We start from the raw sequence: 20,489 nt of genomic DNA on the forward strand, positions 1-20,489 counted from the left end.
AAATACTAAAATATAAGTTAAATAAATGTCACACATTATCTGAATAGTAAATGTTAAATTAAATACGTAATTAAACAACACAAGACATATTATATATTCTTGGAAGATTACATAAGGAAACAACGATCGTACAACTTAGGAAAAAACATAAAAATCAACAAGCAACAATAACTACTGATTTCTGTCGGGGCAGCGATTCTTGTTATGACCTGTTTGCTTGCACGTACTACACTTCCTAGCCATGCGAGCAAGAGCTATATCCATTTTATTCCTCCTTCTAGTTGTACTCCGTGCTCCTGAAGTTCGCTCGTATTCAGTGTTTGCAATTAAACTGAAGGGAGAAGGTGGCCAATATGCCTCATCACCCAACGGTGAAAAATTTCCACCGTACGTTTATTTGTACTACCTGCAACTGTAGTACCTGCTAACATAGGTCTTTGGCTGAATTCGGCGGATATCACAAAACTTAATGGCATGTGAACATGGCATATGGTAGTTTCTCCACTTCCAACACGAACACTTTTCCCTTCGGCAGAGACTTTATGGATATTTCCGCCCTTACCTTCATGTGCAAATGTCAAAATCTCAAAGATCCCTTCAGCTGCATTGTATTGCTGCATGTCAGTGTGCTTTAGGGACCTCTCCTAGTATTCATCAAACTTCTTTTCAACAGCGAGCGACCAAGACTTTTTATCCGCAATCAACAAAGCAGCAAGGAAGCTTCTCTCAACAAACCGATCAACAAGATTTTTAAACGTTAGACGGACCATGGCGGTAACAGGCAATCCACGAGCTTTCTTCAATAAACCGTTGTAAGACTCGGAGACATTCGTTGTCATATCCCCCACCTATGACCGTTGTCCTTAATCAATGTCCATTTCTCCTCTAGAAGATTATTTAACCATAGATGCGCTGGAGGTGACAATCTTTTAATTTGTTCCATCATCATTTTATACTTCTTCTTCACTTCTTCTTCTGGTGCTCTGTAGCCGCCAACCAAACGCCGAACACAAAACCTATGGTGTGTGGATGGTGGTTGTAACCAATCATGTTTGGACACATTGCAAGATGCCCTAATGACTGTCAGAAATAAGTCCAATTTCTTGTCTCCCACAAACAACATGTCTCCACAACAACACAAGGAACCATGTCCAAGAATCAAAGCTCTCGCGTGCAACAACGACATATGCAAGTGGAAAAATGTTATTGTTCGCATCAATTCCAACAGAAATTAACAGTTTCATCTCATACTTACCGTACAGATGAGTGCCATCTATTGAGATGACCGGCCTGCAATTTTTGAATCCATAGATGCTTGGTTTATAAGCCCAGAAAAGAAACTTGAAGACGTGTTCGCCTTGCATAGTAGTTGACTGGTGCTCCCACTCAACAACGGTCCCCGGATTGAAATATTGTAGGGTAGCCATGTATCGGGGCAATGTCTTGAAAGAGCTTTCAAAATCTTCATATACCATTTCAATAGCTTTTTTGTGCCCCTTTTGTGCTTTTCTATAACTAGGAGTAAACGTATACAACCCTTTTATTTTTTCCTGAACCGACTTAATACTGATGTATGCGTTGACCATAATATATGGTATCAACGTAGTAGTAACCAGGTGACTGTTCAAATTGGAATGATCCTTCCTGTAATCATCCGTGAGACAATTGTGTGGGATCTCACGGATGATTACAGGAAGGATCATTCCAATTTGAACAGTCACCTGGTTGCTACTCCATTTTGCATGCCTTCCACATACCACTTGAAATTTCTCTAAAATGGATCATCCACTCACATCCCATCATATGACGCTTGCAAATATAACCTTCCAAAATTTACCTTTAGACTGCTTAGAAATGAACTATCATTTCTTTGAGACAATATAGTCTCACTGCGCCTTTCATTTCCTGCTTGTTCTGAAATAACATAACTAATTGCATAATACAAGGAAAATTATCAACCCTCTAAAAATGGGCCAACAAACAAAATGAAACATTGTGAATATTCGTTGCCACCATACTAACCTGAATTGATAAATTCAGGTTTTTTACGATCTCAAAGTGCAGGCCGAACTGGACAGTCATCTCTCACAAAGGCAAAATCATTTGGGCCTTCTTTTGTGTTATCCAAATATGGAATCGCATTAGAATGATAGCTAACGTTACCATCACCTCGGGCAGTAACGTCTTCATAAGAATGGCCATCATCATCGTCTGTTTCTTCGTGATCTAATGAGATATCACTATCTGACTCATCTGATTGATCATTAGCTATATCGTTGTTGCTCACAATTTGTGTGAGCTGAGTCAATACGGGGTTTTCTTCAAAATCGTTACACATACAAACATAGCAAAAGTCAAGGCATTCAAATCTCAAAAACAATTAGTTAGAAGTCTCTTAGTTTAAGTGAACAAAACATCGTTATATTTACCTTTCCTTAAATGACTTCACTTGAGCAGGGTGATATCGAACTATACTGCCGCCACCTAATTCACTTGTACCTGTAGCACTACTCGATCCAGGAATATCACAGCTCTGCACAGTGCAACCAAAGTTATGTGACTGACTACCAACTCCTACCATTGTTTCTTGTTGAAGTGTACCTCTTTCAAACCCAATATTCATAGTGGGAAGATATGTAGTACCTCGAATATCAAACTCATCGTCAGTGGGTTCTTCAACATGGGTAGAGCGTTCAACAGTTGCATACATGTCAAGTGTCGCTATGCTGATATGATTGCTAAATATATTAGGACTTCGAAGAAATAACGATAAGGAATCATCGTCCGAAATAAGAGTTTCCTCGTAAATGGGAAATCCCCTGGCCGTAATTGACGTTGAATATCGTCCAGTGATAACCACTGAAAGGTTAGGATCAGTTATGGCCATTTTGCTTTTAAAAACGCGTTCCAGATGATCGTATCTGAGGGAGATTGGGAACCTTTGTACCGCTTCCGGACGACGGTTATATCTCACCGAACCTTCTTTGTACACAACTTCACCACCCCAATATAAATTAACTCTTACATAATTTTTCGCCATATTATTTTCAAGGGAGATGTGCAGAATACAAGAGAGGTGGAGAATACAAGATAGAAAAGTGGAATCCTCAACTGATATAAAAAAAAATGAATCACGGACTTCTAAATGTAATAATGCACACTGCACAGCAGATTTGACGACTACATGGGAGATTTGACGACTGCATGACAGATTTGACGAGTGCATGCATCCTCAGCTTTTATTAAAAAAAAATAGTAAGACGTGCACCGTGTGACGATTTGCAATGAAAATCCAACGTTTTACAAAAATTATATTTTGCAAAACGTTGGCTGGTCTACAAAATACAAAATATAATTTTTTCAAAACGTAGACCATTCCACGTTTTACTTATAATTTTTTTTTTAAATCGATGCCTTGTCCTAGTTTATCAAGGACTATTTGAAGTAGGAATCGATTCTCATATTTCATGCTAGTGTCTTTATTACCTGGGAGATATTTTAGTAAGCCTTGAATTCAAAGTGCAACGACTATTTGTCAGCCTTGAATTCAAAGTGCAATGAATTCAAAGTGCAAGGACAATTTGTCAGCCTACAAACAAGGACAATTAGAGGAGAAGGGCTGTAAGTTAAGTTGGAGAAGGTGGGAAAAGGTAACAATGGTGGAGAAGGCAGGAGGAAGAAGGTAAAAGTTAGGGCTCGTAAGATTTGGGGGTTCTGAGATATCGTGGAGAGCAAAACGATTTACAAAATACATATCAAGTAAAACGTTGGGTGGCCAACATTTTGCAAAATCTTATTTTGTAAAAAGTAAAACGTTGAGGAAGGTGGATTGATTCATTCAATGGAATCATATTCAGTTTTGGGTTGCTGGCTAAAATCCAAAGAGATCATCATTCTGGTAGAAAATCAATATGGATTTTTTGTAAATTTTTCCCCAACCACTTCCTAACACAATCTTGTTATGTTAAAAAAACAATCAATTTTTATTCACAAAGAAGAGTGGACTCACTAGTTGTGTTTTGCAAAATCTTATGGCCAACGCTTTGCAAAATATGATTTTGTAACGTTTTACTTGTAAAGTGTGTGTGTGTGTGTGTTTTTTTTTTTTAATTGAATTGGTAGTCTGACAGGTTGAACAAGTTGGGGTATAACGTAGCCCCATCCACGATAAACCCCTTTTGGTATATCGTGGAAAGGGCAACCCCTTTTGGTTTTTTTGGGGCAAATTAATGCCATTTAGGCTCCGGACTCCAAAGAATAAACCCTAACTCTAGTCGTTTCTAGGTTTTTAGTAGTGTGCGCCTTCCAACACCCATAGTGGTACTTATATATAGATAGCATTAGGGTTAAGAGTTGGACTAACTAATGGGCCGTCAAATTAGCTACCACCCTTATAGGTGTACAAGGCCCAAAATCATTTTTTTTAAAACATGAGCAGTTGTTGCCTTTCCAACAGCCTCTATTTTTTTTCCGACAAGAGCGGTTGTTCCACTTTTCTTTCAAGAGGTTGAGTTTCTTCCCTCTTCTTTTCTGTTCACGTCAAAAGGGTGGCTATACCCGTCAATCTTTTGTTAACCAGTGTTGTGCAAAAATCAACACCACCAGCGACTTTCCTCCGTCACTAGTGACCAAGCCCCAACATAGCGACGATTTTTCGGGAGGATTTTGTTTCCTAAGGTTTGTCGGCCGATTCCTAGCCTACCAGCCAGTTCCATCAATTTTCAAGCACTGGAGGTAGCGTTCCAACGTATCAGACGAGCTTTTTCGGTCGAATGTCTCTTCTTCAACATTTTTTGGATTATTTTTCTCCGAAGCAGCCACCAGGTGAAGGTGGTTGTTTCTTTGATTCTGCAATTTTTTGTTATTTGTTTGGATTATTATTTTCAAATTATGGGGGACACGAATAAAGTAGATAATAATTCTCTTCGATAAAACAGTGCTGTGAAACTGAATGAGGCTGGTACATATCTTTCTTGGTCAAGGGCTTGTTTGCGTTTACTTAACGAGAGAGTTGTTGGTTGTCTTACTGGAGAAAACAAACCACCTGGTAAATCATGACTATTGTTAATAGAATCTGAGAATTTACTTGTTATGACATGGATTTTGGATATTATGCGAACCCGAATTTCCTGATACTACTTAATGCGTGATACTGCTGAAAAATCTAGAATTCAACTAAAGACACTTACTCTCGCAAGGAAAATGATGCGCATATCTTTGAATTTCAGAATAAAATCCATGGCACAAAGCTAGATGAGTTGGCCATCACTGATATTATTCTGAAGTAAGTCGGTCATTATAGGAGATATACAATCAAGACCTCCAAGCGAAGTGCATTAGGATGCATTCCTATTTCAAGAATTGGGTGAAAAGCAGCAGATCTATTATTTTCTGGCCGGTTCGAACCAAGAATATGACCATATCAGGATTCAAGTTTCTGGTAAAGTTTCTTTTCCTTCTCCTAAGGATACTTACTCCTGTGTTCAGCAGGAGAGAGCCGACGAAGTGTCATAATTTATGAAGCTCCAACCGAGAAGTCTGGGTAGCTATCACTCATGAGCAACCAAAGGCAATAATTTTTGATAAAGATAACTTGCATTGTGATTATTATGGGAGGTCCAAGGCATACAAAGGAGATCTGTTGGAAGCTGCATAGTAGACCAACTAGAGATTGTGGGATAAAATGAGTCGGTCCATCAAGGGTTTAAGCAAATATGGCAGAAAATGTGGAGACATCCAAGGAAACGGTGTTGGAGAAACTGTCCTAGATGAAATTCTGCATCTTTGTCGTCTCCTCACCAAACTTAACCCTCCTAATTTTGCCACTTCCAATTATGTGCAATTAGGTACTGCCTTTACGGGCACAAAATAAGATGAGTTGAAGATCATGATTCAAGTTTTTGGTAAAATTTATTTTCCTTCTCCTAAGGATGCTTACTCCAATGTTCAGCAGGAGAGAGTCGGCGAGGTGTCATAATTTATGAGGCTCCAAACGAGAAATTTGGATAGGTCTCACTATGAACAATCAAAGCAATCATTTTTGATAAAGATAACTTATATTGTGATTATTATGGGAGGCCAAGGCATGCAAATGAGATCTGTTGGAATTTACATAGTAGACCAACTGAAGGTCGGGGATAAAACAAGTCGGTTCGTCAAGGGTTCAAACGAATATGGCAGAAATTGTCGAGACATCCAAGGAAATAGTGTCGTGGAAACTGTCTTTGGATGAAATTTTGCATCTTTGTCTTTTCCTCATCAAGCTTGACCCTCCTAATTTTTCCACTTCCAATTATGAGCAATCAGGTACTGCCTTTACTGCGCACCTTTATTCTTGGGTTATTGATTTTGGTGCGAATAGACACATGACAGACTCTTCTAAAGGCTTTCTTTAACTATGTGTCTAGAACTTGTTTTGTCGTCTGTTCTCCTAATTTTACACTACCATCCGTCTTCCATGTCCCTGATTTTTATGTGAACTTATTATCTGTTATTGCTATTAGCATAGCTCTAAGTTATAAAATTGAATTATGCCCTAATTATTGTGTTTTTTCACTATTTGCATACATGAAAGAAGATTGTCAGATTGCATGATGACTTATACATGTTTGTTGGAATTCACGACTAGTAAAGCCTCTTTTTGGGAGGATTTGTCAGATTGCATCAGTGTTTTAAAAGGCGAGGGCTTAAGGCAGGGCGTTTTACGTCTGCCTCAGTGAGGCGTAAGCCCTGAGGCACGGGGCGTAAGCCCCATGGGGTTTTAATTTTTAGTATTTTATAAAATGATATAATTATAATAAATACTTTTAAATAGGTGAAATAGCGTAAAAATTGAAGAAAACTATAAATAAGTGATATATATATATATATGCTTCACCCCCACAAAAAAACTAACTAGAACAATTTATTATACGCTACTTACAAGTACAAGTGACTGCTCGTTACTTTTTTGAGATGATAGAAGACAAGATCAATAATTGAAAAAGAATATATATTAGGTATTCTAGCAATAAAAATAGGTCTTGACTTTTAAGTTTAATGTTTCGGTTCCTTTTTAAAACATTTGAGTAATTACATGTTGACTTTTGAGAATTTGGGCATTATATTAAGGACTTATTTAACAAATTTCGTTTTAGTTTGAAGAAGTTTTCTGGGCTTACGCCCCAACACGCCCCGACAAAAAAAACTCGCCCCAAACGCCCGGGCGTACGCCCCGAATTGCTGGGCGTACGCCTTTGGAGACTTTCGCCCCGACCCATCGCCCCGGGGCATTTTTGGTACGCCCCGCCCCAGGGCTCGCCCCGAAAATGCCTTTTAAAACACTGAATTGCATGATGACTTGCACATGTTTGTTGGAATTCACGACTAGTCAAGCCTTTTTTTGGGGAGGAAATAAGGATGTCAATACAGTAGCATAGACGGCTAGGATGCCCATCATTCTTTGTTTTGAAGAAGTTATATCCTCGTTTGTTTTGAGGAACTTAGTTTAAATTTTGGTTTTGTGATGCTTGTGAATACACCATACTAGTAATTCTTGTTCTTCGAATGATAATAAATGTATGAGTCTATTTATGACTATCTGGAGAAATCTAAATAAAGAAGGGCTTTGGTCTTGGAGCTATTAGGTAGGATATCCTCATCCATTCTTACTAAGAGAATGAAAGAAGTCTCAAAAACAGAAGAAAGAGTGGAAAGTAAGGAAGAAAGCGATGTAGCTTATGGGGTCTTCTCAATCTGCTTCTTTGTTTGGTAGTCGATGATTTGTTACCTTTATTGATTGTTGCACTAGGATAAAGTGAAATTTTCTATTGTTTTCAGTCATTTTATAAGATAATTTGTACTCATTTGATGTTAAGATAAAGACCTTAAGAACTAACAGTGCTACAGAATAGATGGTTGAAACGTTTAGTGCTTATTTAGAGTCCAATGGGATGGTCCATCAAACTGGTTGTCCTTACCCTAGTGCACAAAATGGGGTTGGTGAAAGGAAAAAATCGGCATTTGTTAAATTTAGCAAGAATCCCAGGTTTACCCTGTATTTACCAAAACCTTATTGGGAGTGCTAGTCTAGTAGCTGCCCTTATTGGCAGAATGCAACTTACAATCCTCAATTTTCAAAGTCCTCTAGAAGTTTTAACTGTCAAGAACTATATATTGTTCCTGTGAAGGTGTTTGGTTGTGTCCGTTTTGTTCACACTAGGAATGCTGGAAAACATGATCCTAGAGCCTTAAAATGTGTTTTCATCGAGTATTTACTGATACAGAGAGGTAACAAATGTTATCGTCCTCCTTGTAGGAGATCTTTTGTCAGCATAGATTCCCTTTCAAGAATCTGAGTCATATTGGAGTATTACCCTCTCACCTTTCCAGGAAGTGCAATAAGGAGGAAAAGGTGATTCTACCTAGTGCCCTTTACCGAACCTGTGGATGACATTGCCACCGGGGAGAGTGAAATTGTAGAAATTATTCACGGTCCTAATAGGCATTTGGATAGACTTGAAATAAGGTATTCAAGGTTAAATAGAGCAGAAGCCATCATGCAAGCTATCGAACCGAGTGTTATCAAAGCAAAAAATGCAAAAACGTTCTAAGGTTAGCTGGGGCTTTAAGCGCAAATAAAGCGTGGGCTTTAATGAAAAAAAAGTGAAATGGTGCTAAGTACAAATATATATGTTTAGTCCAAGACTAATAATAATAAGCATGAATAACAAATATATGGATAAAGAAATTGTAAAAGCTTTACGATAAAGTGAAATATCAATTATCTAGTGTCACCTCTTCAAGAGAGGCTCATTGGCAAGGAAAAGTATGTCTTAGAGCCTTGATGATAACAGTGAAATGCATGTGAATAGAGGCGAAGCGCTCAACATGTTTTGAGCCTCGCTTCAGGGCTACAACACTGATCGGAATCGGACCTGAATCATCCTCTACTAGTGAGTTAACTACATTTCATAATGATTTAGATTTACCTGTTGCTCATAGAAAAGGAGTTAGGTCTTGCATGAGGCATGTTTTATCTAATTTTGTCTCCTATAATTTTCTGTCTCCCTCTTAATGAGCCTTTCACTTGCTTATTTTTTCTGTGTCTATTCCATAGAATTAGAAAAGAGCTATCACAGATCCAAAATGGGAGCAAGTTATGATTGAAGACTTGGGTACTTGTCGCTTCTCCACTAGACCACTAGACAAGAAATCGGTTGGCGCAAATGGCGCTTCACTGTGAAACATAAAGCTGATGGCTCGATTGAGAGATTCAAAGCAAGATTGGTGGTCAAAAAATTCAGTCAAACTTATTGAGTGGTTATACAGATACATTTTTCCTTGTTGCTAAATGGATACCATTAGAATTTTGTTATTGTGTAACTAATGCTGGCTAAATGAGTCATATTTAGTCAACCGGTCCAATCTGCCAATATTTTAGTGCGTTGGATGCGTGGTGTTTTAGATGGTAAAATTTGGACTTCAGCTCATATTTAACCCATAGGATTTTGGGTATTCAAGGGTAAAATATGGGTTAGCCAAACGGGTCTTCTCCCAACTTCCAGACAGATAACTTATGGATGTTCCCCATTTTCTCGGGTGACGTTTCTAGCTCATTACTTGTTCCTCAACTTTCAGACATCCTCTCGTCAGGTAAGTCGACCTCTGGTCTCGCAACTTCTCCCTTGAAACCCTCTACCTCCTCATCTTTTTTGTTTTTCTTCTTTTCCCTTTTTTTTTTTCTTCGTATCTCTAACCTACTCCAGTCCAATTTGAAAGCCAAAATTTTGGGGGTACTGATTTGCATAGTGAATTCGAAGGGAGAAATTGAGATGGGTATAGTTGAAACCTGAGAAAAAATGAGATGACAAAAATGACGATATTTCTGAAGCCATTTAATTATCGATTTGTTTGAACCATTATATTAAAAAAAAAAAACATTTAAGAGAATGAGAGTATTTTTGGAAAAATTTAGAGATGTGTAATGGAGACTTGATAGTTGCAGAGAAGCGAAGATGGGGTAATGGATGTAAGGGAAGCACCAACTGGGATTTGCCTTCTGGGTCGAGCTCGTCGCACCGGGCTTGCCTAGTGCGGGTTACCTCTCCTATGTGGTTTGCGAGCTATTGCACAGGAGCTGGGTTTACCCTGTGCGCACCTGAAGGGTAGCGGCTGCGGGTTCCCATGTCATAAAAAAAAACATAAAATTATTCCATAAATTCTCGATCTCACCAGTTAAAAAAGAATAGGACCTATTATTCATACATGTTCCATTAGTAACATTCCCTTGAGTTGTTACTGCCGATTTTGCTTGTGTTTAATCTTTCCTGATTATAAATCATATAGGTATTTCTTCTAAACGTCGTTGGCTCAAAATCTTTACTTAGGATTAGATTTAGAACAATTAATTTAACTTTCACAAATTCAATTCATATATTTAATTTGAGTGTAAGTTAACACTGTAACTTAACCTATGGATAACCACTATAATAGTAAAGAACATAATTCATCATTGAACGAATATTACGACCAATCGATATCTAGCAGAAGCTCCTACTTAAAATTGATGTAGGAAATACGCAATAGTGACTAAAAAATTCAACTCCTACTCTTGTGCCATGTAAATGGATAAAATGGGTCAGACCTATTGACCCATTTTTTTATCCGTATTAGAATAGGCGTTGGGTTGTAACTCGTTTTTGTTCAACCTGTTTTCAACCACCCAAACCTAACCCAGTCCGCCCATTTGCCACCACTATGTGCATCTAATCTGGATAGGACTTAGCATTTCTTCATGGAGACTTAGAAGAAGTGTATATGGATATTCCTCCTGAATTTGATAATCAACAAAGCCCCATCTAGTGCTGTGTCTTGGAAGCAAGCTACGTTGACCATCTTCAAAAGTTCTAAAGAATTTACTGATCAAAGGCTGTAAGGGCGGACTGCTCTACATTCAGCCACACCACAGTGACCCCGAAGCGATCTTCTTCTAGTTGCGGGACGAAATCCGACAGCCAATTGCTGGCTCTGAATAACCAGCCCAGCAATAAGCTCAATTGTTCCATAACTTGCTCCTCCATTTGCTGGGATGGGAAGTATAGATAGAAAGGCAGAAAAGGAGGCGTCGGCTCTGAAATGATGGAAGATTGAATCATTCCTTCAATCTATTCTGCCTATTCCTTTCCGGGAAAGACGTGTAGACTCAGGGAAAGACGTGTAGACTCAAGAAAGTCTTGTACGGTCTGAAGCAATTCCCAAGAGCTTGGTTTGGACAGATTTTGCAAAGCTAGGATCTCTTTTGGATACGAACAAAGTAATGCTAATCATACCCTCTTCATAAGACATCAAAAGGGTAAACACACTCTTCTTATAGGTTAAGTTGATGACATGAGATAACTGAGAGGAGATAGTCCGATTGAACAAGCAGTTGCACAGGAATTTGAGATGAAGGATCTTGGAAAATTAAATACTTCTTGAGAATAGAGGTTGCTAGATCAAAAAGAGGAATCTTTATTGGTCAGAGAAGGTATATTCTAGATCTCTTGAAAGAAACTGGTATGACGTTTGCAAACTATAAAAGCCACCCATTGAAAGCAATCACAAGTTACAAATAGGGGTTGGAGAGTCTGTTGATAAGCAAAAATATTATAGGTTGGTTAGAAGACTCATATATGTCTCACACTGGGCTAAATATAGCTTGTTCATACCTACCAAGGTGTAATGTTTCACATGGTTAGTGGTAAAGAGAGCCTGTCTTACTCAAAAAGTTTTACAAAAGAAAGGGATGCAGTTAGTACCTCTGCAACAAAACAGGGGAAACTAACAAACATCTGTTTCTTCATTGTGAATTCACTGCCCATCTTTGGGAAATCTTTCTCAAACATTCTAATACAAGATGGATCATGCCAGAGCACACTTCAGATCTGTTCAATTGCTGGATTAGAAGGGAGGGGAGGGAGCAAAAGTCAGAAAAGGTGGTGGAGGATAATACCAGCCTGCATATGGTGGACTGTGTGGAGAGAAAGAAATGGGAGATGTTTTGAAGATAGATCCAATTCTATTCAGAAAGTTAAATGGAATTGTATTGTATCTTTACAATACAATACAACTTTATATGAGGAAACAGATCAGATTGTAGATTTACTAGGTTTTCTGTAAGTCTTTTTCCTTTCTTTTGGTTACTCACTTTTTGGAGGTGGCCAGCATACCCTTAATGCTGAGGAATACAACGTTACCAGTTTCAAAAAAAAATATAGCTTGTTCAGTCAGCTTGGTTAACATGGTCCTAGAGATTCTTATATCCAAGCTCTCTTTCATATTTTGCGATATCTGCGATATCTGTAGTTTGCTCCAGCGAAAGGTCTGTTTTACTCCACTCATGGTCGCCTCTGGATAGAAGACTAAGACCATACAGATGTGGATTAGGCTGGATCTCTAGATGATTGAAGATGTACATCCAATTACAATGCGCACTTGTAAGAGGAGCTTGGTTACTTGGAGAATTAAGAAGCAAAATGTAGTTACTAGATCAAGTGCGGAAGCGGAATATAGAGTTGTAGCCCAGGGTATTTGTGAACTTCTTTGGTTACAAAAATTACTAGAGGAAGTGAGACTGTCTTTAAAGGGGAAAGTTTTCTTATACTGTGACAACGAGACTGCCATCAGTATAGGTCATACTTGTTCAGCATGACCAAACAAAACAGTTGAAATTGATCGACACCTCATCAAAGAAAAGGTTACAAGTAGTGTCTTGATTTTGTTTTCATGTTCATCCCAACAACTAGCTGGTATTTAAAAAAAAAAGGTCTCAACAAACAAAATCTTTTCATATACTGGCTTGCAAGTTGGGCATGTGCGACATCCTTGCACCAACTTGAGGGGGGTGGAGAAGTGTTGACTGGCTTTGACTATAGGAAGATTTGACTTTCTAGTTAGCTTGATTGCAAGAAGATTTTATTAATAGCTGTACTGATTTTATTTTGTTTCCTAAATTAGCCCTAGGAGCTTTGTATAAATCCCCTTGCTCACGGGATGTAAATACATATGAAATAAAAAGAACACTTTTTCCTTCTCAAAAATCTTGAGTGGATTTTGGTTGCATGAAGGCTGTAAATATTGTGTTGTTATATAGGTAATGCCAAGTAGACTCTGCTAAGGACATTAAAAGTTTTCCTTCTTTGGATGAATGACGTTGTTGTGCTTTGGTGTAATTATTCTGAACTTGAAGAATGTATTTTGATCTTTGAGTTGTTGAAAGTGATTGGGTTGTTCATCTTCTTGTATGTATTGGAAGAAGAGTATTGGTTAGCTAACGTAAATTTTGGGTTTCTTGTTTCATTTATTAATTTAGTTTCTTGTTCACCTGTTTCTTAACATGCATTCTTACAACAGTTGACCCCTTGGCTTGAACTTGTTGAGCTAAAACGTTTGATCTGTTTGTGGAAATATGGTATATTGTCGGTTTCTCATTGTTTTAGTTTTTATTTTTTCTGTTCGTAACCTGGACTTAGCATATTCTGGCAATAATGGATTCCTTTGTTCAACTTGTTGAGCTGAAATATTTAATTTTCTGTATGATCTTTTTATGTTGAATTTCATAGTGAACTATTCTGTTAGCATTGATTCTTGAGATAGATATTCAGCTATGCTTTGTACAAACTATTATATACAATCTTCTGCAGTCTGCCAACATTTGATCTAATCTTTGTTCCCTTTTTAGCCCCCTGTCTACTTATCTGATATCCAGAGCTGCAGGGAGAAAAGATGTTCATGGTTGCATGCGGTTGGCGGCATACTATCTGTGTCTCCTCTTCTGGTGCTTTGTATACATATGGTTGGAGCAAATATGGTCAACTAGGACATGGTGATTTTGAGGATCACCTTTTTCCTCATAAGGTTCAAGCTTTGCATGAAAGTTTTACTTCTCAGGTACTTTTTCTTTTATACGGTAACTTTCTGGTATACGTTTTCTGAGATTATAGATGGGAAGTTTTTAATGGTAAAGTTAGATATATAATTAAGTAAATAAAAGTGTACTTTCTCTAACTACTTAAGCTTTTTATGAGATGGTCACACACTTTTATATGATATCAGAGCAGGCAGAGGTCCTGGGTTCGAGTCTCACCGCCACCCATAATTAAAAAGAATATCCACATGCTTGGCTTATGAAAAAGAATCCAGCCTGCACGTGAGGGGTCGTGTTAGAGATATAAGTAATTAAATATAAGTGCTCTCTCTCTAACCGCTTAAGGTTTTAGATGAGATGGTCACACACTTATACAGTAACTATTTATAACTATTTATCTATTTCTGCTTTTCTGTGGGAATGCAGATTGTTGGATCTCTTTACAATTTATTATTTTTATATTCATAGCTCCATAATCCAAACAGTATACCTGACTGAACCTTCCTTGGGAAATATTTGTATAATGTTCTCATATCCTGCATAGACTTTTACTGAGATTTTAAATCTCCTTTGTTAAAGCACCTTGCTATAATTTCTGCTGGTTTATTGTGGTATTCACCATTTTTTAACTTTGTTTTTTCAAATACTACTTTCGTAATCTAGGAAGCGTTACATTATGAAACCCTAGTTCCCCAATTTAGCTGTTGCAGAAATAAGAAAATATAGTTTCTGCATATAAAGGAGCATGTCCAGTAATAGGTTTTTGGTACCCAGCAATTTTCCAGAGATGGAAGGCAGATGAAAGTGTACATGTTAATTTCAAGCAAATACATTGACAGCCCAATGAAAGCATGAGCTGCATTCCATGAAGAGAGACATAGTTGACTACATATACTTAAGGAGCTTACCAATGAAAGACACAGATAGAAATATGTATCCATAATTTGCTTACATTGTAGGATTTTATTTGGTCTATTCTGTGCATGCTTGAGATATGGAACCAAAATCTGAAAACAAGTGATGTTAATCAGTGCTTACGTGCCTAACATGTCTCAATTCAGCTCTGGAACAACTACTTGAAGGACAATTATTTTCCATGGATATACCATGTTGCGCTCTAAATGTATCATATTGTACTCCCCTTATCAGAAGATACTTGATCCACTCTGAGTTGTGTAAAAATCACGAGTTAAATATTTGAAAGACTGTTAACATGATAAGATAAGATGTCACGCCTTGAACCATGGCCTAGGTGTAACACGGCACTCGGTGCCTAACTGCATGTGACCGAGCTAACCCATAGGCTGGCTGAATCAACATGTGATATCAAACATATTGAAATAAGGAAATAAGACTAACACATGCTGATCTGCTAAAAGTCTGACCGAGATAATATTAATTGTGGAAATACTGTATAAATCTGTAAAACTGAAATAAATAGCCGACAAGGCTAATGCATCAAAAGTCTACTAATATTTGACTGATTGAACTATTGTCTATGAAGCCTCTAATGAATACTGAAAAGATAACTGTCTGCCGGGGCCTTAACTGACTACTATGCTGAAAAGACTAAATGTATGATAACGCCCCAAAGGAATTGGGGCTCACCAAGCAGCTGATACGAGCAAGTCCTAGCTAGCAGCATCATCAACCTGTAAGTCGTCGCGATGCAAGCCCCCAAGCAGTAAAAAGGGACATCAGCACATTTGAATTGTATTGGTATGTAAAACAACTGAAAGAAAGAATTATAAGTACTAAAACTGAAATTGATAATTGTAAACTGAACTAAACAGGAAGGTAAGGAGCTGAAGTGAACCCTGTTCTGAATGAAGAATCACCTGTATAACTGTAAGTCATGTATAACTGTAAATATAGACTGTGGCCTAGGGCCCAAATAAATGTGCACAAAACTGTGACCTCAGGCCCAAGCAATACATATGCATAAACTGTGGCCTAGGGCTCAAAAATATACAAATACAGGTGTTCAACATTAAGCAAATTAAAATATTGAGACTGAACTATAACTGATAGCCTGATAACTGTTTTCTAATTATGGAACTTGAGCCAACAACTGATTATACTCTGACTGAGACTTATGTGATATCAATACACAAGTCTATAACGATTTCGCACCGAGTTCATGCTGTTCAAAACGATAATCATGAATGAATTATGAAACTATAACCCTAGAAGATAGCAGTTCTACAACTATTCAAGAAACTAGGGCTAAACTATATTCTGAGGCAATTTACTGATAAGTATGAAGAACGAGGTGTAGGGAGAATCGTGAACATTACCTAACGTAGATAGTTAGCCTCACATACCTGTATACGCTCCAAAACTTATAACTACTAGTCTGAACTTCGAGAAGAATCCCAAAACATATGTCTTGAACCTTGAATGTGGTTTTCTTGAAAACCCTAAGTTAAGAACAATGATTAACTAATTAGGTTAAGCAGTTATATGCTAGAATTGATTTGGAAGAGCTTGGTGTCACGTCCCAAAATACCCGCTAAACGTGATTGGCACCCAGCAAACACCACCCGCCAGGCGAACCATATATCATACTCTTAATCATTTACAGAAGCACTAAAAGAAAATAAGTGCAGGTCCAACAATGTTATTAATGATAAAAATGCGAAATAGTCGCCAACCAAATCCATAATCGATTTATGAAAACCAATCAACGCTAAGATAAAAAGAATCTCTAGCCCACATCCCACGCTAAGACCATGGAGCATCTAACAGAGTTACATGAGTTTGAGTGTCGGGCATGTAAACCCAAAATGAAAGAAATAACTAGAAATAAACTAGATAAAGCTGAAATGACTGCCTCCACGAACAATGCGGTGGCTCACCTCAGCAACAGAATCCACTCACGAAGTCTTCAATTACCAGCCTCGTTCTCAACGACAGTATCTGCATGGACATGCAGGTAAGGAGTGGGTTATACATAAATATAACCCAGTAAGATCCTCGACCCGCCACTTCAAATACACCTGGAACAAGTGTTAGAAAATGCAAACACACAACAAGCACAAAAATATTATGCACATGAATATATCATTATATAATAGCAACCAAGGTCCAAACCACTGTTTGTCAAATATATTATATATCTCAACACAATTTACACTACGAACCGTCATAAGTAGTAGTTAAAGAATTAGTCAACACTATGAATTCACGGCAACATACACAATATCCCAAATATGTCAGGAAGCATACACAATGCCCCAATATCATCAAGAAGCATACACAACGCTAAGGGAAGCATACACAATGCCCCAATATCATCAAGAAGCATACATAATGCTAAGGGAAGCATACACAATGCCCCAATATAATCAAGAATCATACACAATGCTAAGGGAAGCATACACAATGCCCCAATATCATGGCTCACAACTATATCACATCACAAAATGATTTATAAAGAGAGTTTTGGATTATTTGAAAATAAAGTATATGCGGTTGGCCTTAAGGACCACCGATTCTGCCAAGCACATGCTCGCCCCAACACATGGACCAGGCAGACAAAACATATTTTTAAAACGGGTTTTGAAAAGCAAGTACCCAAAGCTTAAAGTCTCACTTACCTCAAATTCACAATTCAAGCATACTTCCCAATAAATCAAAACTGCGTTCTCGAGTCTCCGAGATTGCCTCAAACTACACAAAAACGGATTTAGAATGGTACCCTTAGGGTAAACCACTTCTATATTTTTAGAAGCTTAAACGGTTAAAGTCCAATTTTAAAGGACAAAAACGCCCTCTGGTCAATGTGTTCAAAACCCGACAAGACTTATGTTTTCGGAAAGGCCTTAACGAGAGGATTCCAACAATATATAGAAGTCTAAAATCCGACGCTATTTGCCCTTTCAAATCAATAATTTTGGTTGAAGAACCCTAGAGCTAAACTTTCTCAATTCCTCAAACTATCCCCATGTTTTCTCCACAAAAATTCACCCATAATTACTTAATAAACTTAAATAAAAGATTAGAAGCATTACCTTGATGATTAGGGTTGAAAATCCCTATTTTTCTCTTTTCTTTTCCTCTCTTTCTCCCTCCCTTTTCTTTTATTTCTCTGCGTATTTTCTGCTGCTTCTGCCTTTTCTGCTTCTGTTACATAGGCTCCCTTTTTCTTTTTAAATCATTCTTCTCTTTTCTTTCAAATTTGGGCTTCAGCCCTTCCTTTTTATTTTTTTTTTCCTTTTCTTTGTTGGGCTTGGCCCACTAAATTCCTTCTTTTCTATTTTCTTTTTAATTCCTTTTAGCAAAAATTACCAAACAAGCCCTTATTTAAAAAAAACGAGTTATTACACTTGGAATGCTGAACTGGAAGCCTTGCACTGTTTGGGAGAGGGGGACTGCGTTCTAGGGTTCTTGAAATTATAAAAACTGATTTTCTAGGACAAAGTGCTGTATTTATACTGTTTGGTGTCGGGGTAAATCGACGGTGCAGCTCGACGGTTTGTCAACATGTCGACGGAGCTGCTTGACAGGTCTGAGCAGTGCACAACGACGGTGCACATCAACGGTCCGTCGATTGGACCGTACTGTTGCAGTCTGAGAGAAGTTCGGAGAGTTCACAATTTGGGTGCCCATCGACGGTGCACTTTGACGGGCCGTCCACATGTCGACTGTCTGTCCTTATGACCTTCGAATGACACCTAAAGAACTGATTCTGGTTTTTCAACTTACTCCCCCTTTTTGGGTTTCGGGATCCCTGAGTCATAGACGCGGTTTAGTTTAGAGGTACGGGGTGTTACATAAGAAGTGCTTAAAATATGACTTTGAAAATACCAATTCCGTGGAGATGTCAATTGGTTCTCAACTCCAAGCTGTAGTCTAAAATTTTCTGTCTTTTTAATCTTTTCAGTTCGAGCAATCTATTCCCTGTAAATGACATATTACCCTTTTTAGACTTCATTAGCTCCATCAATATGGCTTAGAGACCATATTTTTGCTTTCTGGTTAACTCCTTGATTTAGATTTGAAGTTTTTGTTCTCAGGAGTTAACCATGATTCTTTTGTGTATGTAACATGCATCTACTTGATGCCTTCCTAATACAACATCTTATTTCATCAAAAAAAAAAAAAAAAAAGTAGAAGATGTCAATTGGTTCTACATGAAAATGAAAAACATGGAGAATAGGAATAAGGTGAGGTAGCTTCAATTGTGTTCTCCTTCATTTCCTATCCTTATATAAGCACTAGATAACTCACTTTTCCAAATGGAGAATTCTAGAACAACTTTACCTTTTCTTTTGTCAGGATTTCTACTTTACACTTGTAAGGCATTTTTCATTTGATATCCATGATAAGACTAGATTTTGAAACGTGTTCTCTTTTAATGGTGAGTCTCTTCGGCTCCTTCTCTATGTCACAGATGAATTCTTGATTTTGAATTCTTCCTTTTTACGCGTCTTATTTTAAAAAACAATTTCGATTTGCATGACGATTTTCCTTTCTTTTTAAGGAAATACCGACTGTGATGTAATATTCCTTCATAAGTATTCATAGTTCACATAGTTTTTTCAGATGGAACAACTTCTATACCATTTATAAAAGCTGAATGTATTGTGAGTTTTTTTTTTTGGGAAAAGGTGAAAATATACCCCTCATTAAAAAATTGGTGCATATATATTCCAGCCGTTACACAATGGCGCAAATATACCCTTTTTGCTGACATAAACTTTTTTAAAAATTATTTAGCTTGTTGTTTAATTAACAAAATCACACATTACTTTAAAAAAATAAGTCCACCCATTTTTTTTGTTGACTTACTTTTTTAAAGCCACGTGGTAATATTTTTTTCTGGTAGGTCGGGTCTGGTTCGTTTAAAAAAATGGGTAGTCTTATTCTTTTTAAAGCCACAAAAATATTTTTTAAAACGAACGAGACAACCCACCAGAAAAAAAGAATTGCCATGTGGCTTTAAAAAAATAAGTCTACTAAAAAAATGGGTAGACTTATTTTTTAAAGCTACGTGATATTTGTTTAATTAAAAAATAAGCTAAATGATTTTGTAAAAATATTCCGTTGGCGAAAAGGGTATCTTTGCACCATTTGTGTAACGGCAAGGATATATATGCACTACTTTTCTAACGAGGGGTATATCTGCTCTAAAATCGCAAAGTTGAAGGGTTATATTTGCACCTTCTTTTTTTGGGTGTAATTACACTTGTGAAGATGATGTGAGTCAACTGTGCTAAATAATTACTCCCTCTTCTGCAACTTATAGTCCATTTTGATTTGATGTGGATATTATGAGAGCCTTGATAATGTAAGTTGCTTTATATTTATTGGGTAAACTTGTTCATATTTTCATCTTACATAAAATGTGCTAAAAGATATCTTTTAAGTTGACATCATTCTATTACTTACTAGAAGGAAATAGGACATTTTTTTGTGACCTAGGGAATATAAATGATCTAGATAGGTTTTGCATTTTGTTATTTAGGCTTTTGGGTATTGTTTCCAGTGATGCAAATCATGCAATTATTGAAGAGATGGGATGACAAGCCCTATAGTACTTCTAAAAGCTTTTCCATTGAGAGATGTGATATAAAACATGTATTTATGTGCTCCTATATCT

At 37.4% G+C, this 20,489-nt stretch overlaps 1 protein-coding gene across 2 annotated transcripts in view; it reads left to right on the top strand.

The window, feature by feature from the left end:
* LOC132640949 (ultraviolet-B receptor UVR8) overlaps positions 1-20,489 on the top strand; it is a 52,227-nt gene that overhangs the window by 16,457 nt on the left and 15,281 nt on the right. For both annotated transcript variants that reach the window (XM_060357758.1, XM_060357756.1), the window contains exon 6: positions 13,735-13,908. In XM_060357758.1, the coding sequence (XP_060213741.1) occupies positions 13,735-13,908 (174 nt within the window). The remainder of the gene's footprint in view (positions 1-13,734; positions 13,909-20,489) is intronic.

The sequence above is a fragment of the Lycium barbarum genome, chromosome 5, assembly GCF_019175385.1.
Source record: "Lycium barbarum isolate Lr01 chromosome 5, ASM1917538v2, whole genome shotgun sequence".
NCBI lineage: Eukaryota > Viridiplantae > Streptophyta > Magnoliopsida > Solanales > Solanaceae > Lycium > Lycium barbarum.